The sequence below is a fragment of the Colletotrichum abscissum genome (assembly GCF_030869225.1).
Source record: "Colletotrichum abscissum strain IMI 504890 chromosome Unknown Scaffold_12.1, whole genome shotgun sequence".
Taxonomy (NCBI): Eukaryota; Fungi; Ascomycota; class Sordariomycetes; order Glomerellales; family Glomerellaceae; genus Colletotrichum; species Colletotrichum abscissum.
The window spans coordinates 234,683-261,612 of record NW_026850010.1 but is presented as its reverse complement, the minus strand read 5'-3'; the positions used below and the strand labels follow the sequence as shown (position 1 = coordinate 261,612).

Below are 26,930 nucleotides of genomic sequence, written 5' to 3'. Positions count from 1 at the left end.
GCTAGTGACGTTCAGATACCTGTTAGTAAAGATTATATTTCTTCCACAGTGCATGGACGTTTGGCGTTTGTGAAAATAATTGTTCCAGGTGGTATCATTGGCTTGGTCTTTTGTTTGGTGCAGCTGCGGCGGCTGCCTCATTGCGATCTATGCAGAGTGCGGTGCGTCTCAGCCGCCTCTTACCCTCATTTCTTCTAGAACTTCTCGTCTCAATTGTTCGACTGCAATCTCAGTTTCGAGCGTCCTTCCAACGCCCTTCTTCCAATTCTCCTCCAGCCCCTTCATCTCTGCTGCTACTTCTTCCTGCTGGCGTCTCCGGGCGACGGTCAGCACGTCAATGAGACGCTTCGTTTCGGCGAGGTCACGCTCGAAGCCTTTCAGCTCATTTTCGAGTCCCCAATTGCCGATCAACCACGCGTTCTTTCCCCATTTGTCCAACAGGTTCAGATTTTGAGCACGAGTATCGAGGTAGGCGTAGGAAATGTAGGCCTTCTGGAGTGAATCGGCGAGGCGAACACGATCTTCTGCTGTAGATGGTGCCCCGGAGTCGGGGAAAGGCTCTTGTGTTTGATAACGCTCGAGATCAATGGCTTTAAGGGGCTGTTTCGAGGCGACACGGTCCAGCTCGAGTTCGACGAGGGGGGAGAAGGAGGGTTCTTTGTAGCTTGGCGTAGGCGCCGGTGAAAAGGTGGATAGTTCAGCTCGGATTAAAGACTCGGCAGCTTCGCGCTCTGCTGGTGTGGGCTCGTCATCAATATCTGCGGGCGTAGTTCGTTAGTCGGAGGATATGCGGTGCAGGCGATTGGCATAACAAACGTACATGGCAACGACTCGTGGAAGGCGTTTAACGTAGACATTTTGTAAGTGCTTCCCCAACAAGGACTTCCTAAACGGAAAACGAGAATAAAGAAAAATTCGGGTCTGTCAAGCGGTCCGTATTACCGGTGGAGGGGTTCGGAAGAGTTGATGGCATGGGCGATTTCCGTAGTGGTAGGTGTCTTTGCCGGTGTCAAACAGGCGCGAGGCTGCCGCGATCGTGGTTCAGAAATTTGGAACCTATGGACGCATTGACGCACTGACGCACTGACGCACATTGGATACCCAGATACCTTACCTTACTACGTAGCTGCCCGATAAGAGGATAAAACTGGCTACAAGAAAGACGGGCCCGTGCGTACATCTGGCTTTGTGAGATCGAGCGCACAGGCCATCCCGCCGTCGATCATTGGTCCGGGGTGCGAAGCTTGCGAAAGGTCCACTCACACAGACGCAACGCTTGGGCAGCCAGATTGCCTCGGCAGGCATATCAGCCCTCTCCAGCAGTCGACTAGCGACGCTTCAGCGCTAGCGGGCTGAAAAGGTCCCCTGGCTTTTGGGAACCCCACCCGCCATCTGCTGCCCCGAGTGCCTGGGCTGGACTCGCTCTACACAATCCGTCCCGACTTTCCAGTTCCATGAGAGGCGAGCACGCAAGACATCGATTAACTTGGCAGATGCATGATGGGACGACGCGGGGCCTGACGTGCAGGCATGGCGTTAGTTGGCGATGGCTTCTTGCCTTGCCCCACTGGGACCTTTCTTCTTTCTGGCCTTTCCTTCAACAGCGCTGGGCTTACTAAAAGGCTGACGCAAGGTGCTAAAAATCTGCACTTGCCTGATGAAACTGCTTGTTTTCTTTGACAGCAGCAAGCCTCACATTTATCCGAGAAACATGACAACACCAGAAACACCACAGAGGCGTCGACGACATCGGAATGGAAGCGTTCATTACGCCTTCATTCTTTCTAGACGGCTTCCACGTGGAAATTGGCCTAAGCAATCTCTCGCAATCTCGGAATGAGCGTCTTCCACATAGTCTATCGCAATGCATTTCCACCTGTCGAGAACTATTTGACGTTTCCAGTGGGTTCTCCCATCGGCACATAGTACCCAAAAGAACGGGACGAATCATTTCAGCTGGAAAATGCACCCGCGTCCTAGATTCGATCCACCCAAAAAAGTCATCGTCTTGACGCTTGATTTCTGATCGCTCTTCGTTCGTCGTTACCGAAGCGCTTTCCCATTCCGTCACCAGTAAGTCGTGCAGGACGGATATGGCGGATGGTGATCCGGAATGCAACCCGGGGGCCTGGAGCAACCCAAGAGGCGACAGTCGCGAGACGTCGTCCGCCCGTCAGTGGTCCGCTATCCCAAGCTATTTGACCTTGGTGTTCCATCCGTGCCTCGCCCCCGTCGGACTATGGAAAAGTGGCTGTCACCGGCCTTGCCGGAAGCAGTGGTCCGGGTACGCTCTGTTCGCGATTCCAGCCTGGATCGTCATCTTCTCATCAAGTCTCCACCACGTGAGAGGGCTAAGAGGCGGCCGCCTCCTTGGCCTAGTGTGGCGCGCTCCTGGCTGAACTATCGCATGCGGCACATCATGTTTGTTGAAAGGAGGTCAACTCGGGAACTGCGAAGGATTAAGTCGCCTACCCTTAAATGTCGCTGGCAAGGCCAGCCTTGGGTGCCCCCTTTTGTGGTTTGTTGTTTTGTTGCGGACGGTGGCTAGAGGAGAAGAAGAAAAACGTGACAAACGGCCTTGTGATACCAATGCTCCTTCTTTAAGAAGCAAATATCCCCATTGATACGGTCCAGGGTCTTGCTAAGGTTTTCTCGAACTTTATTTGACGACAAAACGGTCTCACCTCGGATATCATGAGGTTTCCACTGTCTCTTGCCTTTTTGGTAGCTGCGCTACTAGCTATTACGGCCGCAGCTCAGAAAGTCAATAGTATCACGGATGCTGTAGCCCAGCTACCTACATGCGCGGTACGGTTTTTCTTGTCCCTAAGTTCGGTCCGTCAACGTCTAACTTTGCTCTAGGTCACCTGCATTCTATCGGCCGTCAAGGACTCGCCATGCGGGTTGACGAACACGACGTGTATCTGCAACGATGCGAAGTTCGAGTCAGATACGGAGACCTGTATAGTCGGAGCATGCAATATCAAGGACACACTTCGTCAGTCATGCCCTTCTTCTTGACTCTGACTGGCATATGCTAACAATCAGAAGATGCCAAAGCTGTGTTCGAAACCACTTGTGATAAACCTGTCCGAGACCACAGCGCGGAATATGTCCGACTTACATGGGTCCTGCTGGGACTCACCACCTTCGTGGTTGCAGCACGCTTGATTTACAAGTATTTCTCGTCAGCAGAACTCGGGCTCGATGACATGTTCACTCTTCTCGCCTATCTGGCCGTCCTTCCATCATTCATCATCAACCTCGTTGGAATTGTCCCCGCCGGCCTTGGTAAAGATATTTGGACCCTCACACCACATCAAATCGAAAGCTTCGGTTATTGGTTCTATATCCTAGAGCCAATGTACTTCGTACAGATGGGCATTGTCAAGATGGCGATCCTGTGCTTCTACATGCGCATCTTCGACCGCGCCGGACTTGGAAAGCTGCTTTGGGGTACAGCTGCCTTCAATGCTGTCAACACCTTCGTCTTCCTCATGGTTGGCATTTTCCAATGTACACCTATCCACTACTACTGGACGAGGTGGGACGGCGAGCAACAAGGCACCTGTATCAACATTAATGCAGTTCCATGGGCGAACGCTATCATCAGCATCTTACTAGACCTATGGATGCTGTATCTTCCTTTGTCGCGAATCCGAACTCTCAACCTGCACTGGTGGAAGAAGCTAGCCGTCACCCTTATGTTTTGTGTCGGTACTTTGTGAGTACTCACTGAATCCATAACTGACAATTTCGCCGTTGTTCTAACATCACCAAGCGTCACTATAGTCAGTATCCTGAGACTTCAGTCGCTTGTCCGGTTCGCGAGTTCGTTGAACCCTACATGGGATCAATTCGACATTGCGTTCTGGACATGCCTCGAGGTTCCCACCGGCATCATTTGTTGTTGTCTTCCGGCCATCCGTCTCATTCTCATCAAGGCCTTCCCCAAACTCTTTGGAATGCTCACCAAGCGCTACGACACTCAGAAGTATGCGGAATCGCCCTCAAGCGCCGCGGACGGGAGCCGAAGCACGAACCGCATGTCTCGTCCTCTCGGCGATTCCTCCACCACGGAGCTGCAATCAGCCCTGCGAGGCGGCAAAGGCATCGTTTGCACTAAGCAGTTTGCGCTGGAGACACATGACACGTCGAGCCTCTACGCGATGCAAGATCTCGAGTCTGGGAGTGCCAAGAATAGCCTTTCACAAAGCCACCGATCAACGTCAATCTCGCACACCTCAAGCGCTGTCTCGGATTACGGCGCGCCTGGACGGAAACAGTCTGGTCCCCCCGAGCACTAAGCACAACTTAGCATCGGTCTTTGAATAGGGAACGGTACCCGGAAAAGCATAGAATATAGACGGCTAGAATTGATGGCTAGCGGCACTTCAACAAGCGACGCAAGACTCTTTATTACATATTCTACTTTGTCTTTTTCCGGATAGAAACAATGCGCAGGCGTTAGGAGTCATTTGGGGCTATTCGTTTTCAAGATTTAATACCCAGTTACGTATGTACCATATCGAAATCAACGGAAAAGGAAAACAAAGAGGGGAGAGCGCTTATGAGCAGATGACATTAAGCGGAAGGGAAAAGTGCCATATGACGGTTTTGGACGCAAGTGCCTTTGTGTAACATAACAAATCCTGTATCTCCGGGCATAGCAGGGCCAAAAAAGAAACATTTGAAATACCAAAGCCGCTCTATCCGCTCTTTGATATTGGCTAGGCGTTGTTTATGGTGATGCAAGCAGCTCGATTTCCCCACTGCTTTGTTCGTCTGTAACGATGTCATGATAGCCACTCACTCAATCACAAACAGCCCTCAAAGGCTTCTGGACTCTAGCAGCTCGCATGTCCCGCCGCAAGTCTCGTTTCTACTCATACGATATACGAATACGAACACACCCCCAGATCGCAGGCATGATGGGCCTACTTCACGTGCCGTTACCTGGAAGCCATGCATATCCGGGCTTCTGGACCTGATGCCTCTGATCTCTATCCCAAATTGAGAGCTTGATCACACCGACTACGTACCTACCTGGTACCTGAAACTTTGACCTGCCATTTCCAGTTGCATTTTTGAAACGCTGTAAGATCCACGGAAAGAATGTTGATTGCATCTTTCCTCTTTTCATAAGGTATCTTAGAATGGAAGAGGCAGGCGCAGGTCAGGCAGTGGCTCCTTCCTGCGACTGACATGCAAAGGCAGCCCTGCCGTTGTGGAAGGTACCTAGTAGTCGGAGAAAGTTCTGTCATGTTCTACGGTTGATTGTTTCTCCCACTTGGTCTTCTTCAATGAACCATTGCTCTAGATATCTTCCACGATCGATGCGTATTATACCCTCCTGAAGCAATACGCATGATGTCGGCTCCATCCATCCAGGCATTCTATCAAAGGGAGGTTCCTGCCACGCCTCAGGATGCTTCGAGAGATAGGACGGGATTTCCGCGAGCCGACGGCTTCACACAAGCAGAAGTCGAGTCTGGACACGACCCCCTTGGCCGAATATGGAACCCATCGGAAGAGTACTCGGAGGTGCATATCGGGCAAATCGAGCCAGGCCCGAATCGAATATGCTTCACCGGCCGCGTCGTCAACTACGCACCGGCTCTGCTCGACTCCAAGAATAATTACAACCGTCCGGCACATCAGCTGATTATTGTTGATGGAACCGGTGCAATAGCAGTATTTACGACCTCCTCTTCTCGAGTGCACTCCCTCTAAGGAGACACTTGCTAATTCCTTTACATAGGTAAAGGTAGTTCCCATCGGAATTCCGGCATCACTGCTTGTGATAGGACAGCTCGTCACCATATGGGCCACTTGGGTAGGATCCACTGGAGGTTCACATCATACCAGCATTCCATATGTGACCACGTGGACACCCATCAATCCTACGAACGTTGGAAGCAAGCAGTTCATTCAGTTCCTCCCGGACACTATTGAAAATCAGCAACTCTACAGAATGCCTTTGGAGTGCGACCGAGGCAAACAGGATCCCAAACCGCTTCCAGGTTTGATGACTCTGTGTCAATATCTCAAAATGGGACACGAAATCGCAGGGGCTCGGATTGTTGTCTGCGTCAAGAGCATTGGATCTCGAAAACGTGTGAAGTCGCGAAACAATCCGAGAGAGATTGAACTTCTCGAGGTCACAGTTTGGGACGACACCGCCAGCTGCCTGTTGACTCTCTGGGAAGACAAGGCAAACTCCGCCAGGTTCTGGAAGCCCAATAAGACCATGCTACTCTTTACCAGTCCGAAGTTTGTACCCCCTTCCGACAACAAGTCAGTACCCTTGAGCGCCAGCATCGGTCTTGATCACAACACCTTAATTGATATCGATCCGAACTTCCAGGATGCCAACTGGCTTCGACAGTGGGTGAAGAAGAGTGTCAAGAAGGAGAGTGTCTATGTGCCTTTTCCCAACGACATTTGGAATGCAGAAGAAGCTGTCCATGGACCAGTTCGGGCGCTCTTTACCCTAGCCGAGGTGGATGACTTCGCTCGGGCTGACCCGGCCAGTGACTTCACCGGCAAGCTAAACTTGACCATACTCGGTATAGACCTTCTCGGTCTTCATCGCAGAAAGATGCTTTGCTGTATAGAGTGGTGAGAATGGACCCTTCCTCTCTAAGTCCAGTCTACTTGTAGCAATCAAGGAGGGCACCACGGCTGACGAGTGCGCCTCCTCTAGTTGTAGAGTTCCCCTCTATGCGAACCAAACATCCGCGAATTGCAAGAACTGCTTGCAGAAGAAGTCTCTCGTTCTTAATCCCCGAATCATGGGTATCCTGGCAGACGAAACAGGTTGCGTTGCACAGGGGAAGCTTGTCTGGAGTGACCAGGCCTGGAGCGAGCTCTTCTTCCCCGCCTTCGAGTCGAGTGACATGGTGAACGCGGAGCCGGAGGTAGCGGGCGAGGCGAAGAAATTTCCATCTTGGCCTCATCCTGTCGCTTCATGGGAAGAGCTTACCTTGAAGGATGCCAGTAGACTCCGATTCTTGGAGGAGCAAATGCTGTATGCTCGTTTTACTTTAACATTCGGCTAGTCCCCGTTTGTCGAGCGGCTGTGTGTGCTTGGAGTTGAGTGGTGAAGGGTTCGTATTTTCCAATAGTGGCTCAGAAGCGGGGGTTGCAGTTCTGTTTCGTCATGGTGTTGGTGGTGTAAAGGGGTGCTCAGCTGGCGATGAGGGGTTAGGACGAGGAACTCAGAGGGAGATAGCCCGCGTATTGAGGGGAATGTAAAGGAAGGCAGATTCGACGAGTATTTCGCTTTCTGATGGCGCATATGACTACAAGTGGCATTGAAGGTGGCTTGCCTATAGCTGTCTGCTCATATCAGGCTGAATTGAAATTGTTTTAGCAGGTGTATGCTCTGGCGAAGTGACGGCGTGGTGATGCTTTGCTCAGGCTGATATGGTCATGCTCTGTGCCAGGAGAACGTGGCTGCCTAGCAGCTTGAATTGGTCCCAAGTTTCTGGATACCTTACCTTGAGAAGATTTACGTTTTGATGGCCGTTGTTGCTGAAAAGCTTTGAAGCATTGACTTGTGAATCCGTGTTGATTCCTCATTTTCGTCCGTGAGCTGGAGGCCTTCCTGTCAACGTACATGTGAGACCAGTACGGGATTGCCGTAAGTTTTGGGCCACGTCTGTGATTTGCGTTTACCTGTCCACAAGCGTGGTGGTTGAGGCTGCTGCGAGCAGTCCAGTTACATCTGTCATGGGGCCTCAAAGAGCCAGAACAATGATGACTGACATACCATCAACCAAAAGCTTCATGAAGTAACGGCATCACCCCCATTAGTTGAGTGGGTCGCGATATCACAGGCTCATAAGCGTCACGAACAGATATGGCAAAAATAATTGGTACAAGGCATGGGTCTTTTACTGAGACCATTGGCCGTTTGATTTATGATGATACAAGGGCGACTATTTCATCGCCAGGTCATGATAAGTTCGTGATGCATACTGTCATCCGCCACCGAGGCAGTCAATCTTTCGAGCGGAGATCCCCCTAGATCCCCGTTCTGTTCCTCGAAATACAAAGCCATATGTCGCCGAATCCGTTTCGAAAGAGAGATGATTGAAGCAAATAACAGAATGTCCTCCCATGCATATTGTAATGTGTGTTTGTGTTGTGTTTGATGTTAACATGGTTCGTAGGACGAACAAGAAAAGCCGTGAGGTGAACATTGACTGCCTTGCCGGATAGCGATTATGAGAGTGATTGCACCCGAATAAGAGACATCACAGTCGTACAATTAGTGCTTGGTGATCTTCTCATCACCATAGGCAGAAGAGCGACCACTCTCGGAGGACTCGGTCTTGGTGAGGTCCTCGCCGTCTTCCTCGGAGGGGCCGTGTATGGACTCTTCAAAGACAGGCTCGGGTTCGTTGACGTCGAACTTGGTCTTGAAGGCGCCGATGTTATCAGCGAAGCCACTGCTGTTGGTGCGGCGGCGAGCATTGGTGAAGCGGAAGTCCTCGTCAATGACTTCCTCGCCAGCATTGCCCCTATGAAACATGAAAGTTAGCAATTGAATCTAGTTTAAGTCAAGCTGGCGTGCGTTGGCAGGATACGGCGGAGCTTTGAAGTTGCCAAGAAGGGCGTGTGTAAGTGGGGTAGAGGGGGTCCAAACTTACCAATTGCTTCTGCCGCCACCATTCTTCTTCACCTTCTTGGGATCGACGCCCTCGTGGCCGTGCTTCGCAAAGTAGCGAGGCAGGTGCTCTTGGGGAGAGGCAGTTCCGTCGGCCAGGCCGGCGTGGTCACGGTCGTTGTACTTGTGAGATCGAGTCACTGAGACGAGTGTTAGTCGAAGATGCCAAGTGCCATGTTGCTGCCCGAAATGGGATGAAGACACAACGATTCAAGGGTTGAACATTGCCCGTAGAGGCTATTGATGTTCGATTCGGCAATGGAGACCATAAAAAGTCGGGGATGATGGGGAAGAGCATCACAGAAAGGTTGGTGATGCGGGGGAGGTGGAGGCTTCACAGCGTTAGGAGGGAAAATGGATACTGACTCTTGATGGAATTGGTGTTGTTGAAGAGTTGGTGTAAGCGTGTAAGGTGTTTGAAGGGGTTCAGGAACAGCGATGTGAGATTGAGGAGGGTTGTTGTTGGTTGAGGTTGGTCAAAACTGATCGTCTTTGATGAGTTGATTCGATGGTTTGAGGAACGGCTTGATGGGTTGTAGTGATGTGAGGATGATGGAGGGGAGGAGGGGGAGATATGTAGATGAGGAGAGCTACTCAGGATGCTTTTAAAGAACGAATGCTCGAGGGGAATGGCAGCCTATCACATCACGCGATCATCAGATAGCTTGCCCAATGGGGTGGCATGGCAAGGGGGGAAGTAGCGAGCAGGTCCGGAACGGCTGGGGGTTCCTTTGGGAAAGTTGGATCGCGTGACTTGATGCAACGGACGGAGGGGCTGCTGCAAGGGAAGCACATCAGGACGGCAGGAGCGAGCTGGACGAGGAAAGGCAGGCCCAAAGAGAAACGGGGTGCCACTGGGAGCACTGGGACACATGGACGGGGGCCGGCCGGCATGGACTGGGAGTGGCCGGAGAGTGGAGATGGACGTGGACTGACGCCAGACTAAACCTTCATTATGCCACCTTTTTGTTGTCCCTCTCTCGCGGCATTGAGAAATTGGAGACTAGGGAAGGTGTTGTCTTTGCTGGTCGGCCGGTCTCCAACACTGCATAGCTCCACACTTTACGTGCCTCGACGTACCTTTCCTTTGCTATTCCATCACCCGCCCCCTCCCTCTCATCCAGTTGCTTGGGGTTCTTGGTTAGAGCTTCTCCTGTTGCCAGATCATCCAATATTGACCATTCCCCGTCTATGAGAGATGTTTCCAATTGTTCCTTCCTCAAAGAAGTCGCTCGTTCTTCTGACAGATGTGCAGCCATGACTGATTGACCACGGGAGCACAGTGACGCAAAGGGGCCCACTCGGATCCGGGGTCTCAGGTACGAGCCCGCAGCTGGGACGGGTGGCCAGATTGCGGGGTAGTGGATACCTCAGTACCAGCCGCCGCTAACCCGGTACATCGTCCAAGCCACTGCATCCCAGCGCCCACCCAAGTACCGGAGCAGCACGAGACCAGTACCTCCGAACCCTTGCCATCGAGCCATTTCGGGGCCGCAACTGATCCAAAACTGCCCATCGTCAGTCTCGTCTCACACCCGTTGGTTCCTTTTTTGTCTCTCCATCAGCCGTCGCTGTTGTTGTCGTCGTCGTTTGCTCAACCGCTTCTTTTTCGTTTGTTTACATCCATTCCTGCAAGGTAACGCCGCAAGGGTCTCAATTGTGCCATTCTGCTGCTTGGTTCCGAGGTCGGGGACCCAAGCTGGCACGCGTGGCTGAGGCAGCTTCTTTCGTGCCTCGTTTGGGCCAATGTGGAAGCTTCACTATTCTGGCCTGAGCATGGCGCATTGCAACGACTCCATCACGGCAAGCTGCATCAACGGGGCACATGATCATGCTCATGCTCGGTGACTGCCGTCCCCCTTCCGTTTCCCACTTTCTAGGCTTCATGTCTCGTTACTGCCCTTTGCTTTTACCTAACGCATACTGCCTCACGGAGACCTTTAGAAGCTCCATGATAAACTGCTCCCAGCTTGATGGGGAATGAGGATCCCCAATGGGCCCTCAAAGCCGTCAGCTGCCACAACCTCGCCTCCGTACCTTAGACCCCCAAACCTCAAGAAATCCCGTCCCAACAAGTCTGAGATGCCGCTGCATCTCGCGGAGAATTGACCGTATGACCTGGAATTCCGCGTTTCAATATCGGTCCCCGAAACCCCTGGACCGGCCAAGCTTGTCAGGTCCGAGTCAATTGACCAATGGCCCCCACCCTGCTCACGCGAAGAGCTTTCTAGAGCTATCTCGAAGCCAACTTCGCCTCCCCCGATCTCGCAATACATCCTACGCTGAAGCCTGCTTCGACTGCTCAGCTGCCTTGCAACTTCAGACAAGATTGGATTCAAGGGTTCGGTTCGGCGCATGGATCGGAGAGCTCACGAGCAGCAGAGAGATCCTCTCTCTTTCGGCCCTGTCCATCGATTGACAGCTTGTACATACAAATGGACACATTCGTTAGCCCCCCTGACTCGCACGAATCGGTTCCCCGCCGTCTGTGCACTTGGCAACACTCCTCCCATCTACCCTGCAGCTGGTTGTCTCGACGGCGCGCTTGACGTGTCTCCCATCTACCTGCCGCATTCCCATCAAGGCTGTCATCCCATTCGTCAGTTGACAAACCGGCCGATGGGGACCGGGCCCATCTTCTAACGATCTCCGGCTCCGTTTGCCAGGCTTTACTACCTCTCGGCCCTATTGACTTTATCTGGTCCGGATCTACTGTCGTATCTATCTGGGGCTCTATCTTCTGCTGACCAGATAATGCTATCAGTATATGTGGATTATATGGTCATGCCGACGATTGCGGAATCGATGTTTCCAAGATTCTATCCATAGAGTCACAAAGGCAGAATTGGCAGGTAAGTGACAAGGCGATTTCGGAGTGCTCGTCATCCCGAACTGCCTCATTAACAGCGGGGTCCGGTCGCTATCGATGGAGCTCGACGCAAGCGGCCACGCCTCAGCTCCCCCACGGGTCTCGTGACAATTATGCCGTGAATGTCCCACTTCTATCCTCGCATCGATCAGTCTCGACCTAGTATCGCTAAGGATTGTGTGAGTCAAGTCTGTTATCACGAAAACTTGCCGCAAGGCCTCAAGCTTTCTCTGTACAGCAGTGAAATTTGATCGGCATCTTCGTGATTGAGTCATCGGATCTTCGCCAAAGTTCCACGCCACAACGGTGGACGTCGCTCTCTGCTTGCCGGAGCCCATCCTCGCGCATTTCCAATTCGTCAATCTAGCAACATCGTTCTCCTTATCATGAATTGATCATTTTAATATCTCGACAATGTCGTGAGGCAGAAATTCCTAGATATTTTGCATTCCATTCGCTCTCAGGGTCGTCACTTAGGCTTGGTCACACAATGGAATCAAACTTGGAACATGACTCTTGCGTCCGTCGACCGTCCGAAGATCGTTTTCGAAGCCTTGAAGACACGTTGCTTTTTGACCCTCTGCCTAAGGATACTATGCTATCACCGCCAGCATATTGCCTTCATTATTTAAAGTGCGCCCAGATCAGCCGACGCAAGCCCAGACGAGATCTAGGCAACTTGAACTGAGATGTACCTCACCACGCTTATCCTTCCCACCATTTCAACCCAGCCAAGTAAGATTCAAGTTATTGGTTCAAACTTGGAGTATTACTGTTCAGGTGAACATAGAAGTTAGTTGAGGAACGATCGTTGCATCTAGTGGTCTGCTGGCTTCTTAAGGTTGACTTGATGAGACTCACCTCGTACTGTGAGCCAGCTGAGCGTCGACGCATCTCGTGATTGTCATCAGGATACCATCATTCCCTTGAATTAAGGAAAGAGAATTTCTCCTAAAAGTAATGCAGCATCCTAGCTATCTTCTAGTAAAGACCACAGCGATATTTGCTTCCTTGATGCCATGAAAGACAAGGTCTATTCCGATTGGGGTTTATCTGCTTCTTTCCTGGCAGACTACAGTGCCATTTGCTCATAGCTGGTCACATCAAGTTCTCTGAGGCGTAGGCTCAAGCTTAGCCTGAATTTCTGGAAGGAACCTACGACAACTGACAGTCACAAACTTGTCTTGGGGGATCCTCGACTCCACGACCATGTACCGTCAAAATACACAAAGCAGAAAGCATATGTGTATGAGCTCAAAGCCTTACGTTGCTATGTATGCAAGGAGCCGCATAACCGCTATCGAGATGTCGGTCGTTCGTGCCATCTTTGCAAGAAATGTACGAGAGCCGAATGAAGCAATACTCGTTTGGAATGCCATGTCACAATCAACCGCCTGATATCAGAGAGTATTTCTTCGTCGTCATTGACGGATCCTGTCCAATGGTCCAGCAATGAAGTCTGGCGCTGTTTACCAAGTCCGGACGATTCTTCATTGTCAGAGCACCTCGCTCGCCAAATTCGGCCTTGCTATCCACGCTTGTCATCATCAGGTACCTCCTATGTGGTGGGATGTGTCCTGTGTTTCTTCAGACGGAATTGTAGCGCGAAGCGGTGGAAGATTTCGTTGACCTTAGTGATCTTGACCAAGTAGCAACATGCGCGGCGGGGGGAAAAGACTCATACCTGCCCTAGAAATACTGCAAGTACTCGTTTCAACGCATCCGGCTACTGACTAGGGAAACACTAACTCGGATCAGATCAACGAAGGAAATGCCTTCGTCTGTCAACCCGGCATGTTGAATGTCAGCGTGACAAAGAGTCGTCAAATCAGCTTCGGAGTTCCCGAGATATCAAGGTCGGTAAGGGGCAACGTAGCATTCCGAGCTCCGAATTACTCAACTATCACACTACATGAGAGTAATTCAATCAATGCTCATACCTTTGCAGAGACATACAGCAATCCGAAGAGTCTCCCACCACTGACGTTGTCACACCAGCGGAATGATATTAGCTGCAAAGGCGGCATGTAAGTCAACTTGTTAGTAGAAGCAAGGGATTGATTACCTATCAAACACTGTCCGTATTATACTGAGTTCTGAGTCTGACTTGGGTACATAACGTGCCGGCAGCTTCCGAACACCAACATCTTCATGCCCAACAACGAGCTCAGAAGAAACTATACCCCTGCCGCAAAAAGTCTCGAAGAGCCAAAGCCACCATCCATCCCATGTTGAGAGACACAAGCACGGCCATTTAAACGCCACTCCATAAAATTGACGATCGTTCGTGTAAGATATCAACGTAAGCAACACACAAGAACCCAAAATTCTGGAGTCCACAAGCTGTTATCTCGGATCATCTCAAACGATTTGCCACAAGCTGAACAACCACAAGTTCACGGCGCTTCGCGCACATACCCAAGAATAAACGACGAAGCCCAAATGCATTGCAGATCTAGCCGCGTCCTCTTCACAGCCACACACGTTTCAACGCAGGCGCGCTTCTTAAACTTGCTCAAGCTTCAGGTTCATCAAGAAAAAAGCTTCATTGTTTACGCATGAACAGCGAGGCTTAGATATCTCCGGGTTACATGTACGAACGTCCTAAACAGAGCGGGTCTCGAAAGCTTAACGTGGTGAAGGAAATAGCATCAACTAGGAAGGCAGGTAACGGAGCCTGTCCTAGGAGCCAGTAATCTTTGCTTGCTCGCCAACATCTCTTTGGACCCCCAAAAAGGAACAAGGCTAAAAATGTCGTTGTCGTCGAACAGGGTGCTGACGTGAGTCGATGATGAGTAACATCCCGCTTTGAAAAATCGACCCTCCTCCACTCACACACGGGTTTAACAGGGCTGAGGGCAGGTGTATGCATACGCAAACAGATACCGGCAAGGTGAGGGTATAGGCCAGGGGACCAACAAGCCTTGTCCCTTCTCCTTTAGCTTTACTGTCTTTTATTTTTCTCTGGCTTGCCGGCCGTTCTTGCTCAACGGTTGACGGATTTTATCCCGGTGAGCCAATTACAACAGCCCCCAAAAGCTGGGGAGGTTCAAACCTCCGCCCCGGAGCTGGGTTCTTCCCACAAGGATCTCGGCAAAGCCACGCACACCACACACACATCTCGAGGCCCTCCTCCCCAAACTCGAACCCAGGTAAAGAGAAAATCACCTGGCATATACCCATTCCAGAATCGCATGTAAGTATCTCACCAAGAAAGCTCACTTCCGTCCTGCATTGAGAGATTGATCTGCAACCCACCCTCCCTCTCGGATGGATGTACCTTAGCATGGTGATATTTATAAATGTAAACCCCTCCATCTTCCAGCTGAACAAGGTTATCAAGAACTAGGCAGAGACTTAACCCATGCCCGTGGTCCTCTCCGCCCCCTCTCCCTCAGCCATGCAGACCGAGATTCTCTCTCTAGACCAAGGAAGAAAGGCCCAAAGAGGAAAGAAAAAAACAGGTCTCTGACCGAGAAACTTTAGAGACTGGGGGACTCTTGTACGATTCTGCCGTCATTGAGTTGCGGGGTTGCCTATACTAGTCCCAAACTCTGAGAATCCCACATCTAGGTAATTTGGAAATGCGCAGTCTTGGATGGGAATCTCACGTGTCATTTCATATTCTGCTCTCGACTAAACTTCCCTAAAGTTTGTTTTTCCCATTGCCCCCCCCCCCCCCCATCCGAGCCTCCCCTCTCTTTGAACGAGTGTGTAAAAGACTAATTGTGTGTGCATCGTGACATTCGAATGCGGGGAAAGAATTTCCTCTCGGAATGGCCTCCCGTCGTTGTCATCATCATCAAGAGAACTGTGGACCAGACTCCGATATTCCCAAGAAACGCCAGATAAAACAAGAACAAAAGTAGAATGAAGTCCGATGCCTGCCAGCCCATGTTTGCCATCTAATAATAGAGCCAGGAATCTCAAGCACGCCGGGACCCAAAGCAAGTAACAAGAAACCAGAAAGAACAAAGCTGATGAGAAGAGTGAGTGTGATGAAAAGAGAAAAAAATCAGGCGAACCTCCGCATTCGTCAAGCCAGTCGGTCGTATTCCATCCGTACGTTTTTGACAGTCATGTCATTCGATTGCGCGTCCATATCTTGAGCATCCGATCTTTTTCTTCTTTTTCCTCGAAAACGAGTGAGATGTTCTTCGCGGCCCCTGTTTTTGCGTTTCTCTTGCCGCTCGCTCAATTACCCATTATCCGACCCCTCTCTCTCAGGGCAGCTTTCCCACTCTTTAGAGGGTGTAAGTCTGCATATCCTGAAACATGAACATGTTGTCCGCGAATTCCATCGCGCCTGGGTGTGACGACATGCCCATGTGGGCGGCGGCCGTCGGATCGTAAGCCATTGCCGGCGCGGCTGGGTGTCGCGGCATGTGTTGATGTTGCTGTTGTTGCGCCGACCTCGCTTGCGCTCCCCGAATCTTGAGGAACTCGGCGTGGAGGGCAGAGTAGGCTTGGCTAAGGGAGTCGTTCTTCTGCTTCTGGTCTGAGAGCATGACCTCGAGATCCTTTATGCGCTGATCTTTGCGCTCGCGGTATGCTCTTTGTGAGGCTCTGTTTTGTGCTCGGCGACGCTGTTGAAGATTTGGGTTAATACACTGCTACAATTGAGTTGACGTCAGGTCTGGAAACCTACTGAGAGCACCGAAGGGGGCGCATTCTTGTAACGATTTTCACGCTTTCTCTTAGCTGGGCCCTTGGTTGTTCCAGCTTTCTCATCCATGGTAGGCTGAGGTGATGCTGTATCGCGGGAGGAGCTCATTGGGCTAGGATAAATGCCTTGGTCGGTGCCATTGAAGTCGTTTACAAAGGTCATGTCAAACTACGACACGCATTGGTCAATTTGAAATCTCTTTCTATGCGAATGAGGCGCCAACTCACGGTTGAGATAATGGGGCTCGTTGACTCAGATGAGCTGGCAGTGTCCAAGTACTGCTCTGTTTCGTCATAGACGTACGGTGCTTCCATATCCAAGAATGCATCCATGTCGTCGTACATGTTGAGTGGCAGTGAGTGGTCCATGTGTAATGATTGGGTGGCAGTGGGGCGAGGCATGGAAAAGTTATATGGTGTATGAGATGGAAAACGGGTCGATTAGATGTTGTCTCGTGGTTCAAGGGCTGTGAAGTCTGGGCGAACAGTGGGATGATATATACGAGGAGGTGAATGGGCAACGCGTCGTCTAGAAAGGTGTGTCTGGAAGGTGATGTGTAATGCGAACTAAGCTACACCATGATGCTTTGCAACCGGGCTGGGAGGAAATATATATGGCGCGACGCATGGGATAAGAGACGCAGCAGACAAAGCTAGGCTCCGGACAGGGTGCCGGTATGTCAAGACTCGGGGAAACTAGTTAGTAGAGCAGAAGCTACATGCACATGTGTGAAAGCAGTATCCTCTGGTTCGTAAATACGTAGGTAAGCAACATTTTGACAGACATTGCCAGGACCACAACGTACATACCGGCAACGCAACAATCCAATGGGGTACAGGGTCGTCGATTGGGCCCGAGATAGCGCACCAGCTCGTGGGCTGCTTAGACGCATAGCAGTCCCTCTCGCACCCTTCTTGTTCCTGGTCCCTGGTGTGGTGCTCTGGATAGCGTGATGGAGAAGCCAAGAGCGAAAGAAGAATCGCCGCCGCCTCCATTCTGGGCCTGGTCGAAGAGCTTGAACCGGGTGGAGGGGTGGTGATGGTGCGGGCAGGGATGGGTATGGAGACCGCCGCTGTCTTTTTTGCATTTGCCAAGGACCCGCTTCGAACGGGCTGCGATGTTGCAAGGGGTCCCAGCAAGACGGAACCAGATTTGAACGGGTTGACGGGTTAGGACGGGAGACGGTGCGCAAAGACGGAGGTGAGGGGTCGAGTAAGCCGACGCGGTGCCGTTTAGCTTTGGCCCTGCCGCCGTTGCATGATGCTGAGCCTTCTCGACCACGACGTCGTGTGTAGGCCAGTTGGGATAGCTCTGCGTCTTCAGGTTCTTATTCTGACGAGTCGAAAATTCAGACGACAGGTTTACGAAAGCATCGCCGCAGCCAGATCTAGCCTCTTCGTCTGGTCTGCTAGATTCTTCATGATCCTAGCCTCAGTGAGAAGAATTTAGAAAACCTGGAAAGGCAAACGTCCGTGTTCTCGCCTCTTCGGTCTCCTCTTCGGTGAAGACGACGCCAAAGTTATCTTAGACTCGCTTCTTCGCTGCCAAAAAGTCATGCTCGCTGCGAGTCAATAGCAACACTGCATTGCCAACGGTTTTGAGAATCTTTTCCACAAGCCCATCCATGGCTTACTGAGTTGGCCAATCCGTCCGGCATGCCGAAGGTGTTAGTGACCGGCGCTGGAACCACGAAAGCAATCTCTGCATTCGTCGACGTCGCCCAAGACCGAGAAGGCATGGGAGGGGTGTGGCAAGTCGGTGGGCTGCTGCCGAGCGTAGGAATCGCAATCCCGCCTTTTGGGATTCGTTTCCCAGCAGCAAAGCTTTATTCTGGATAGACTTCTCGTTCTAAAGGGCGGAGCCCAATTTGGAACTGAGCTGTGGGGGGGGGGGGGGGGGGGGGTGCGCGTGGTGCGGCTGCCCGGCTGCGCTTCTGCGGCGTGGTTTGTTGCTGCAGTAACTTGTGGTGTGTGGCTGGGCGGTGGGGTGGGGGGGGGGCGGGGGGGGGGGGGGGGGGGGGGGGGGGGGGGGGGGGGGGGGGGGGGGGGGGGGCAGCACAGTAAGGGTGTATGCATAACGCGGCAGCAGCTTGGTGCATGCCGTTCTGTCGCCGTTCTCCGGGGGATCTCGAAGATGAGATGCCCAGTGCGTCGAATACCCTTATTGGATCGCCTGCCGGGGCGAAGAACAGGACGACATACTCGGAGATTGGATGGGGCGTTGTTATGTCTGGTTGATGACATGTAAAGTTGCTGGACGGTGGTGGCTGTTACACGCTTCGGCTTGCCCTGTTGCCCATGCCAAAAGTCCTTCTGGGCGTTCGTATCAGTCACAGCCGGCGCAGACTCGGGGCTGCGGTCTCTTGTCGGCTTCTAGCGAGAAGAAGTGTCCAAGCAATATGACGAAGGTGATGACTACGTTGCACAGGCTTCGCATGCTTCCGAATCCCACGAACTTGGGTAAGAGTTGCCAATGCTACTCAACCCCAAAAGAAGCTGTCTCCGTTTGCTGTTCTTTCCGTACGCATTTCGTTACGAACCGCACCTACAATTAATGGTATGCAGGATAGTGGCACATTCACCGCGTGAGTGCAGCTTTGGCAGGGGGTCGTTGCCTTGCCAGGCTGGCCCGGTCCCAGGGCCCAAAGCTAAGGTACTCCGCAGTGCCAACAATAGAAGTCTCCTCGAGTCTTGCTTGCGAAGAAACGGGCACCTTACGTCAAACCTGCTGTGACGGGACTGTCAGCTGTCAATGGTGGTTGGACGTCTTCTGGATAGACTTTAACTCGGTCGTCGGCCGGAGCTAGGGCGAGGCAACTAGAAATCCTACACTAGGACACAAGAGAGATGCTGGCGGGATCCTATACGCACTTCCCAACTTAATTTCCGCCAGAATGGCCAATCCCTCCCGTCGCTCTCTTGATCTTGATAGACGGCATAGTTTACCGATATGTATCGAGGAACCTTGCGACAGTGTTGTGATGCTGTGCTTCGGTCTACAGCGCATTCAGCTAGTCGGGACGGGGAGTGGTGTGGAACAACATGCGAGAACAAGAGAGAAAGAGGGGGAGAAGTAACATGGGATTTGTTGTCTTCTCCAATTTCCCCCAAATCTTGTGAGAGTGGACTCTCAATCCGGGGTGGGACATCGCGGACTAGTATCCGATGAGAGGTGGTGTTGGTCTAGGCCGTGGGGTCAATTCTCCAACATTGGCATAGTGGAACACTTGGGAACTTTGTGTCTTTTCATCCGCCCATGTCTAGTGAAATTCGCAAGGGCCGACGGTCGAATACCTTGTTGCTCCTTGCTCTTGCAGCATCCGTATATTGCACGGATCTTCATCTGATAAGCGGTGGCCCTGCCAGTCTGTCTGATGTCTTTCGCCCCCACCACAGCCACAACTCAACCACTTGAGGCTTGGATATCTTATATCGTATCGTGTAGGCGATTAACCTCAGTGAAAAGAAGGGAAACGATGCCTCATTCCTTGAAGGACTCATTGACCAAAGTGTGAGGAAAGTTGGATACTGAAAATGAGTATAGAGCGTGTCCATTGGCGTTCGACGGGACAACATGAGTGTGATGTGACCTGTGTAGTGGAATTCCGCCGCACTAGCGGGCGTTGTTCTCTCATTGCAACGGTTTGCCGAACTGCTGTTGATCTAATGCGCCGTTTCAAACTGCTCACCACCGTTATCGTAGCCTCGCTGGGGGGTTTTTTTGCGAGTCGAAAATAGGAGGCTTGAGTAAGTCGGCAAACGCCGCGTCCATATTTTTGCTGTAACATGATCTGATCCGCCGCTTCTCGCAAGCCGTGAGGTGACCTCGTGGTGTCGACCTCATAGTTGCCACCTCCAAATAACCTTAAGGTGAGGCGGCCGAAGATCAGCATTCCTCTTCCTCCCCGGATCCGAATCCTATCGTTCGCAGCCCGTGCTCCCGGGTGGAACTCCACACCGGAACTCCCGAAACGGTCTCTTACACTTCGCCCTTGGTTGAAGTCCGCTTCCCAACCGGAAATAGCAGGCCATTGTGACAATTATGGTAACGGAAGGATGCCAATAGTTTGCCGCTCGTTGCATGATTTCTGCGAGATTTGAAGGGTAAGTTTCGCCACGGGCCGGTCGCTATTCTCGAGATCAGGCAGCCATATATTGTCCCTGTTGAAGTCTTCTCGACCCCATTCTCCGCTCCCGAGTTCAGCGGAAGGGCGGGGTTCTGATGCATGGCTGTATTATTCTTGGTGTATTTTCGAACCCTAGTCTTCCACAACTGTACGAACATGCCAATCACAGGCCCAGCTTTGTTTTGTCATGCTGCAGCCGTTAGCGTTACCCGCGTCCCCATTTCCCGTGGAACCATACTTACGGGGATTCAAGCGTTGTCAGGGCGTTCGAAGGGTACTAGCCCCCATAATGCGAAGGAAGCTGGCTTGAGAACCCGTGGTCTCTGTTGCCTCTACGGTGGGCCATGGATCGTGTGTATTGGTGAGTGACGACAGTCGTAGACTGGTTCATCTGGCCTCGACTAAGGATAGAGTAATCCTGGCCCGGGAAGATGAGATTCAATCCGTAGAGCTGGATTGATGACGGACGGATGAGGTTAGAGCTCGGCCGAGTCAAGTCTATTTTAAAAGCTGCCGACCCACCTTGGCGACAGCAGGTGAGTTACGAATAGCTGAGCCAAAATTCACGAACGTAGGCCTTGGTATACAGTCCCCGTAGCGCTCTGCTACAGGCCCCGGGCGAGAAGCAGAACAAAATTGTCGAATGAGATACCAAGGCCTCGTCCGTCCATGTATCCATGGAGGTGTCTTTCAACTCGGCGTTCGCCCACAACCTATAAGTTGGCGTTTCTAATGTGACGGGGTAAATACTAGCAGAGCGGAATTCCATGAGAAATTTCGGGTCCAATCTCCGTCGACTCTTTGATAGGTAGGTGTAGGCGCACTATCGGCTGTAGCAAAAGAGATTTCTCTGGCAAAATCAAAGGCCAGTTCCCTTCGTTGCTATTCTGCTAATCAAGTGTGATTGCTTGCCCAGTCAAGAGCTGGACAAGGTGGTGCCATGCACTGTTGTCACAAAGGGAAGCACTCAGTTGACCTGATTAAAATTGTTCTGTCCTTGAGATTCGTGGAACATGAGAGACAGACTCATCTTCATGTCCAGGTACATGAGCCTTCGCTCTTCATGGCGTGCATGAGCCACGTGCCACGACGGGCCAGGGAAGGAGGGGAAAAAAAAAGCGCTTGAGATATGGCGGGATGGATTTCATCCACAAAGATAAGGGCTGCTTCTTGAAGATCGCGGTTGAGTGGATGCCGGCATGATGTCCCGAAATGCCGCAAGCTGCAAAGGGCTGTCACACTTTGTGCCGGCGGCCATATGACTGTTGGAATGTGCCTGCTCTGGAAAGCGAGGACCATGAGATGACGGAGAAACTCGCAAACTTCTGCAAGGCTCTGTCCTTGAGGCCATGGTTTGTTATTGGCGACCATATGTTGTTTGTTGTATCTGAAGGTCAATACTGGAAGTCGCAATGGCTACTACAGCTGGCTACAACAGCAGGATTGTACGTAGAAATCGCTTCTCGAAAGCGAATAGACATATGCTGTCTTCAGATTGTCCTACGACATCAGGCGCCTGCGGAGTATACGGAACGGTCGAATGCGCCCCTTACACTGCCAAGATTTTGAACACCGATGAGAAATGCGAATGGTCTTCAGTGCTCAAGTTCAGAAGGTGCGGTGCTCTTTCAACCCCCAGGAATCCAACGCGACACCAGAAAGTTGACACGATGTGGTATTCCCGCATAATTGCTGCATGATATGGCAACGCGAACAACGGTGGCGTAACGAGCACCGTTTTGCCTCGAGACTTTGAAGTTTGGCGATTTGTCTCGGGGTCTGCGGGGGCGTGCCACATGGTAGTTTCCCACTATAGATTAGGCAGAAGGAATCTTTGCAAGTCGGTGTAAGATTCCACTCTGCGGCGTCCAGGCTGTTCAACTGATGGTAGGTGGCTGGCAGCGTTTTCTTCGTCCACGAAGACCGTCTCTCTCCAACTCATCCCAACTATTTTCCGAAAAGGGTAATTTTTGTCTGCCCCAGCACTGGAGTTGCTGGGATGAGCCTGCAGGGGGCCTCTGGACCCATCAAGCTGCACCCGCCTTTACGCTAAGCCGTTGCCATTCGCCCCTTTGATTGGTGAGAGCACATTTTGGCCCCATGTGAGTTTCTGGGCACCTATGGTCCCAATTTCGACGATGAGTTCCCTCGAACCATCAGAATCAGGGCCTTGGGCTTCGGGAATGTTTAGGGGTTCATAGCAGTCCTTTGTTTGATCAAAGCGTCGCCTTACACCATAAGAGAGACCGGCTGAGAGACTGTGAGAGACTGTGGCGGCTTCGTTTCTTGGGCCTCGCATAGCTCTTCGATACGGAACAAGTACTCATTCAACGGCTCGGCTCAAATTCGGCTGTATGCACTTTCGCTGCTACTGGTGTAATGGGACTGCTGGTACTGAATCGAGCTTAAGGGGGTCCGTTTCTGGCTTCCAAGCAACTCGAATCGTTTGCCATCTTTCTAGATGGGCGGTGGCTCTAACAATTATGACAGTCGGGACTTCCTGCACCGGATGCAATGATGCTGCTGAATCCGACCTAGTCGAGGCCCCTGGCTACCGTCGTGGTATTTCTCCGTCCTCATATGCGCCCCAGTCAAGAATCCATTGATACGGCGTAGGAAGGCATAAAGACCCCATCATCTACCTATTTTCGGTTCACATATGCGGACCCATGCTAATCGATTTGGAAAAGGTCCATGTCGAAAGAAGGATGCTGCAGAAGCGGCTTCATGTCTCTGTTGGCCAAGTCCTAGCCCTATGCAGGGTCTTTGCGGGCGCGAGGGGACCATCACTCTCGTCTTTTTGATATGTTCATATGCTCGCCGACATGGGATCCTGATGCTCCCGGTTTGCCCCGGCAATACCTCAAGCGAGGCGAGGAATACATTCCCGGGGCGGTCCAGCAGTCTGTATGGCCGTATCTCTATAATCCTAGAGTTTTTGAAGTCCCGCTTCGGCCTGAGAGATGCCGGGACCGAAGCCAATCTTCCTGCTCATGTCGATTGCCTGCTGGAAACGCTTTCTTGCGTCCTCCTTCTTTCCCAGTAGGGCAGCGATGTCACCCATGTTTGTTAATGCTACGGCGCAAGCTTCGTCACACTCTTCGGTTCGGTCCTCTCCCTTGACATCCTTTGAGTGTGAGTAAGCATTGCTAGCCCAGTTCTTCGCAGCTTCCAAGAGTCCGGCTCGGTCTGTTGGCATGTCGGGACTGACTATTGCGTCGGAAGTGGCAGGCGCGTTGGGAATGGCGTCCAGCGGGGTCTGAAGAGGGTGCTGGGCAAATGCTGCAGCCAGATTGTTCACTGGAGAGTGTGTCAGTTTGATTTTTGAAATATACTCTAACTCAAATCCAGGGGCCTGAGGACATACTGATAGTTACTCGATGACAAGGGCTAGCACAAAGTCGTAATGCTTGGAACAAGAGAGGTACTGCCAGATGGAACTGGGATTTAGTCTCGTAGTGTTGGGCGAGGGCTATTAACTCTGTCAGTAACCTGAAAGCGGGTACGATATAGGGGGCTTCATGGGAGACCAACACTCCATGGCACCGCCAATTTCTTCTGGGCTCATCCAAGAACCTTCATCCTTCTTGACACCTTCCTTGTGGCGTCGTTTTGACTCTGCCAGTGCCGTTTCGACGGCCCACGTTAGTCGGGCCAGGGAGTTTTCTGGCTCCAAAACATGCTCGTCCGAGTAAAGGGCACCAAGCTTAGTGCTAGTTCCGACGGCTTTGGCCAGAAGGCGGGTGCGCTTATGCCACAGGTTTTCGACAACCTTCTCCTCGCCATTCTCCGGAACTGCGAGTCGTTGATTTTCCAACAGAGGCTTCGCGGCAGGCGGCTTTCCTGACTTTTCTACTGTTCCATTTGCAACGGAGTTCTCCATCCATTCCACCCACTTGAGGCAGTCTCTGAGCACAGAATCCAACACAGTAATGGCTCCTTGGTAGTTTCCGATCTTTTCGAGCCATGCCGCGGTCTGGATCCTAATGCCCAAAACATCATCTGAGAACGGGTCTAGCTGGAGTTCATTGCATTGTTCCAGTGCTTGTTTGTAGTATTTCCTCGCGAGATTCGGATCGGGGCTGATGTTTGTGTAGTAGAGGGCTCGGCGGAGGGATTTGGCGATGGGCTTGGGATACTTGGTGAACTGACGGGCCATGAAGTAGTCGAAGTACAATTTGACGATGTAGATGGAAACACCTGCCAAGCCAGCAAGACTGAGAACTTCGGGTCAGCTATTTATCCTAGAAAACAGCGACGGCTTGAGATAGCTCACATTGCTAGTGCTAGCACGAGCTCCTCTGGACTTTCTCTAAACATCCTCTTGATGCCCCTCGGCGTCAGGGAAGTTAACAGCGAGCGAAAGGATATCGCCCTCAAAAGCTGACTTGCGGAAGGTGGTGGCGGTGGCGGCGGCGGCGGCGGCGGCGGAGAAGAGGCATTGTTCCTTTTAGAGCCATTGTAAGAAGGATTTGAAGTGCTCTGGTGTCTGAATTGGGTATGGCTGCACACGTTTGAAGCATTCCGAGGTGTGCTTGCTCGTAAAGCTGCTGTGGACGTTCCGGGCGACCTTGCGATCTGGCGAAGCCCCAGGCCATTGATTGCCCGACATGCCGCAATGCGCGACACGGCCATCGTTGTCATCAATTGAGAAGCAGGCACAGTATCGATTCTCGGGGCTCGGTCAAGCTGTGCGGTATGGGCCAAGCTCGTGCGACGGAGCGTGGTGGTTGACTGTAATCGGGCGGCTGTCAAGTGACGTATCAATCAAAAATCAATGAGAGTTTCGCCTGCATTGTTCGGCAGGTCTAGAGCTCTTGCTCTGGTGGGTCTATGCTAATCAATGCGCAACCAATCACACGAAGGCAGTTACTCCGAGGCTCAGCCAGCAATGTCGCAAGTGCCCCCCCACCTTGACCGTGGGGAAGAGCTCCAGGCTCAGAGGGGCAAATACCGAGCTTCTTTCTCCCCGCCATCATCTATTTTGTGTGTAAGAAGTCGACGTCTTCCTAATCCTCGCACTCCATATCCATCCAACATTACATCGCTAGCTCAATAACTTCAAGCTTTACAACAGCTTATAGCCAAGCAAAGGCCAGCAAAATGTCTGGAAAGTTTGAGCCCAAGAACCCTGTCACCCTGGCCCCTCCCAAGGATGACCCCATCACCCTCGAGGAGTTGGCCAAGGCCGATGGTAAGTCGAAGTGTTCTTGCCTTTACTTATCCGCTACGAAACTGTCCGGCAGCATGTTTTTGATGCAATGATCATGAGGGATTGTGTCAGTTGTTGAAGAGAGCGGGGCTTAAGATCGTGCTCGAGTATCTTTTCCAATCTGCAGTTCATGAACACATGTTCGTGGACCTGGAAACGGTTGCGGCTCAGTCATCTCTTTCATCAAGTGGTCTCGAAGATGCCTATATATGCTTGGCCTCGCATGCAACTGTTTTATCATCGTATAGACCCCACGCCAATAATTCTAACAATATAACAGGCTCAGACCCCAATGGAAAGACATACGTGGCGATCAAGGTAATCAAACACGCCGGCCTTCATTTTCTACGCAAATTTAATGTTTTATGATCCAGGGAATCGTATACGACGTAACAGGTAACAAGGCATACCAAGCAGGAGGATCCTACAACGGTAAGGAAAACATTCATCTCATTTTGCAGTCTATCATGACTGACAACCCTTGAGTTTTTGCTGGAAAGGACGCCTCTCGTGCTCTCGGAAAGACCTCAACAAAGGCTGAGGACGTCAGCGCCGACTGGCAGGATCTTCCTGACAAGGAGAAGGGTGTCCTTAACGACTGGATCACCTTCTTCTCTAAGCGCTACAACATTGTTGGCCGCGTCGCTGGCGCTACCAACTTTGAATGAAGATTACCAAAAGCTCGGCTCTGAAGCTCGAGCGAAGGGTGAAGGAGGTTGTGGGCGAAGCGGGAGGCTAGGGATATCCGTCATTTGGCTGTGAGACGTTACCATGAGCGTGTGTAAACGTAAAAATTAAACTGAATACCTTGCGTCAATAATCCCACGCCGAGAAGTGAGTGAGAGAACATCTCGGGTGACCCTAGTTACTCTCATGTTATGTAGACCCAGACATTCGTTGATCTCTAAGTCGTCTACAGCTGAAAATGTGTTTCCTCGCTACCATGATATCGAGATTCCATCGCACATTACAAGGCTCCGATGTAAAGCTGCCTTATACTCAAGGAAGTGTGCGATAAAAATTCCTAATCCACCCACACACATGTGTTAGAATGTGTACTGCATACGTCGTTCATATGCGATGCCACTGTTCTTGCACGACGTCGCGACACAGTCCCGGGCGTAAGTAGCTACCCCTACATCGACGATCGGTGAAATGACGCCCAATCGCTCACGACAAGTATCTACTTCGACTAAAGAAACAGCCATATCTCGGGCACCAGTTTATATTGAATACGAAAACCATGTGGCTGAGCAGAGATTTCCAAATCATTAAGTCGTTGAACAAATGACAAATGACGTGTCCTAGAGTCACTGCAGGCTCCCAGCCATTAACATCGCCTTGCGTTTCAGCTCTTCATCCCTTTTCCTTCGACTTGCCCTG

The 26,930-nt window shown here is 51.6% G+C and overlaps 9 protein-coding genes across 9 annotated transcripts; 4 read left to right on the top strand and 5 right to left on the bottom strand.

Moving 5' to 3' along the window:
* Positions 1-168: 168 nt before the first annotated feature.
* CABS01_05860 (breast carcinoma amplified sequence 2) lies at positions 169-857 on the bottom strand (the record flags this gene model as incomplete). The annotated part of the gene is made up of 2 exons (XM_060539228.1): positions 169-758; positions 821-857. 2 exons carry the CDS (start codon positions 855-857, stop codon positions 169-171), a joined length of 627 nt encoding a protein of 208 aa, XP_060404623.1.
* A 1,837-nt stretch (positions 858-2,694) lies between these two features.
* On the top strand, positions 2,695-4,307 carry CABS01_05859 (CFEM domain-containing protein; the record flags this gene model as incomplete). Its single annotated transcript, XM_060539227.1, has 4 exons — positions 2,695-2,808; positions 2,863-2,998; positions 3,052-3,724; positions 3,782-4,307. 4 exons carry the CDS (start codon positions 2,695-2,697, stop codon positions 4,305-4,307), a joined length of 1,449 nt encoding a protein of 482 aa, XP_060404622.1.
* A 1,060-nt stretch (positions 4,308-5,367) lies between these two features.
* CABS01_05858 (uncharacterized protein) lies at positions 5,368-7,061 on the top strand (the record flags this gene model as incomplete). Its single annotated transcript, XM_060539226.1, has 3 exons — positions 5,368-5,694; positions 5,762-6,621; positions 6,707-7,061. The coding sequence occupies 3 exons, from the start codon at positions 5,368-5,370 to the stop codon at positions 7,059-7,061; spliced, it is 1,542 nt and encodes a 513-aa protein (XP_060404621.1).
* A 1,214-nt stretch (positions 7,062-8,275) lies between these two features.
* CABS01_05857 (uncharacterized protein) lies at positions 8,276-10,158 on the bottom strand (the record flags this gene model as incomplete). The annotated part of the gene is made up of 3 exons (XM_060539225.1): positions 8,276-8,528; positions 8,658-8,814; positions 10,104-10,158. The coding sequence occupies 3 exons, from the start codon at positions 10,156-10,158 to the stop codon at positions 8,276-8,278; spliced, it is 465 nt and encodes a 154-aa protein (XP_060404620.1).
* A 5,629-nt stretch (positions 10,159-15,787) lies between these two features.
* On the bottom strand, positions 15,788-16,577 carry CABS01_05856 (bZIP transcription factor; the record flags this gene model as incomplete). The annotated part of the gene is made up of 3 exons (XM_060539224.1): positions 15,788-16,129; positions 16,192-16,377; positions 16,437-16,577. 3 exons carry the CDS (start codon positions 16,575-16,577, stop codon positions 15,788-15,790), a joined length of 669 nt encoding a protein of 222 aa, XP_060404619.1.
* Positions 16,578-17,091: 514 nt separating this feature from the next.
* Positions 17,092-17,947, bottom strand: CABS01_05855 (uncharacterized protein; the record flags this gene model as incomplete). Its single annotated transcript, XM_060539223.1, has 2 exons — positions 17,092-17,634; positions 17,843-17,947. 2 exons carry the CDS (start codon positions 17,945-17,947, stop codon positions 17,092-17,094), a joined length of 648 nt encoding a protein of 215 aa, XP_060404618.1.
* Positions 17,948-18,681: 734 nt separating this feature from the next.
* On the top strand, positions 18,682-18,942 carry CABS01_05854 (uncharacterized protein; the record flags this gene model as incomplete). The annotated part of the gene is made up of 1 exon (XM_060539222.1): positions 18,682-18,942. One exon carries the CDS (start codon positions 18,682-18,684, stop codon positions 18,940-18,942), a length of 261 nt encoding a protein of 86 aa, XP_060404617.1.
* A 4,322-nt stretch (positions 18,943-23,264) lies between these two features.
* On the bottom strand, positions 23,265-24,970 carry CABS01_05853 (TPR domain-containing protein; the record flags this gene model as incomplete). Its single annotated transcript, XM_060539221.1, has 4 exons — positions 23,265-23,635; positions 23,703-23,807; positions 23,870-24,552; positions 24,612-24,970. The coding sequence occupies 4 exons, from the start codon at positions 24,968-24,970 to the stop codon at positions 23,265-23,267; spliced, it is 1,518 nt and encodes a 505-aa protein (XP_060404616.1).
* A 468-nt stretch (positions 24,971-25,438) lies between these two features.
* On the top strand, positions 25,439-26,215 carry CABS01_05852 (cytochrome b5-like Heme/Steroid binding domain-containing protein; the record flags this gene model as incomplete). The annotated part of the gene is made up of 4 exons (XM_060539220.1): positions 25,439-25,529; positions 25,828-25,865; positions 25,922-25,979; positions 26,034-26,215. 4 exons carry the CDS (start codon positions 25,439-25,441, stop codon positions 26,213-26,215), a joined length of 369 nt encoding a protein of 122 aa, XP_060404615.1.
* Positions 26,216-26,930: the final 715 nt, after the last annotated feature.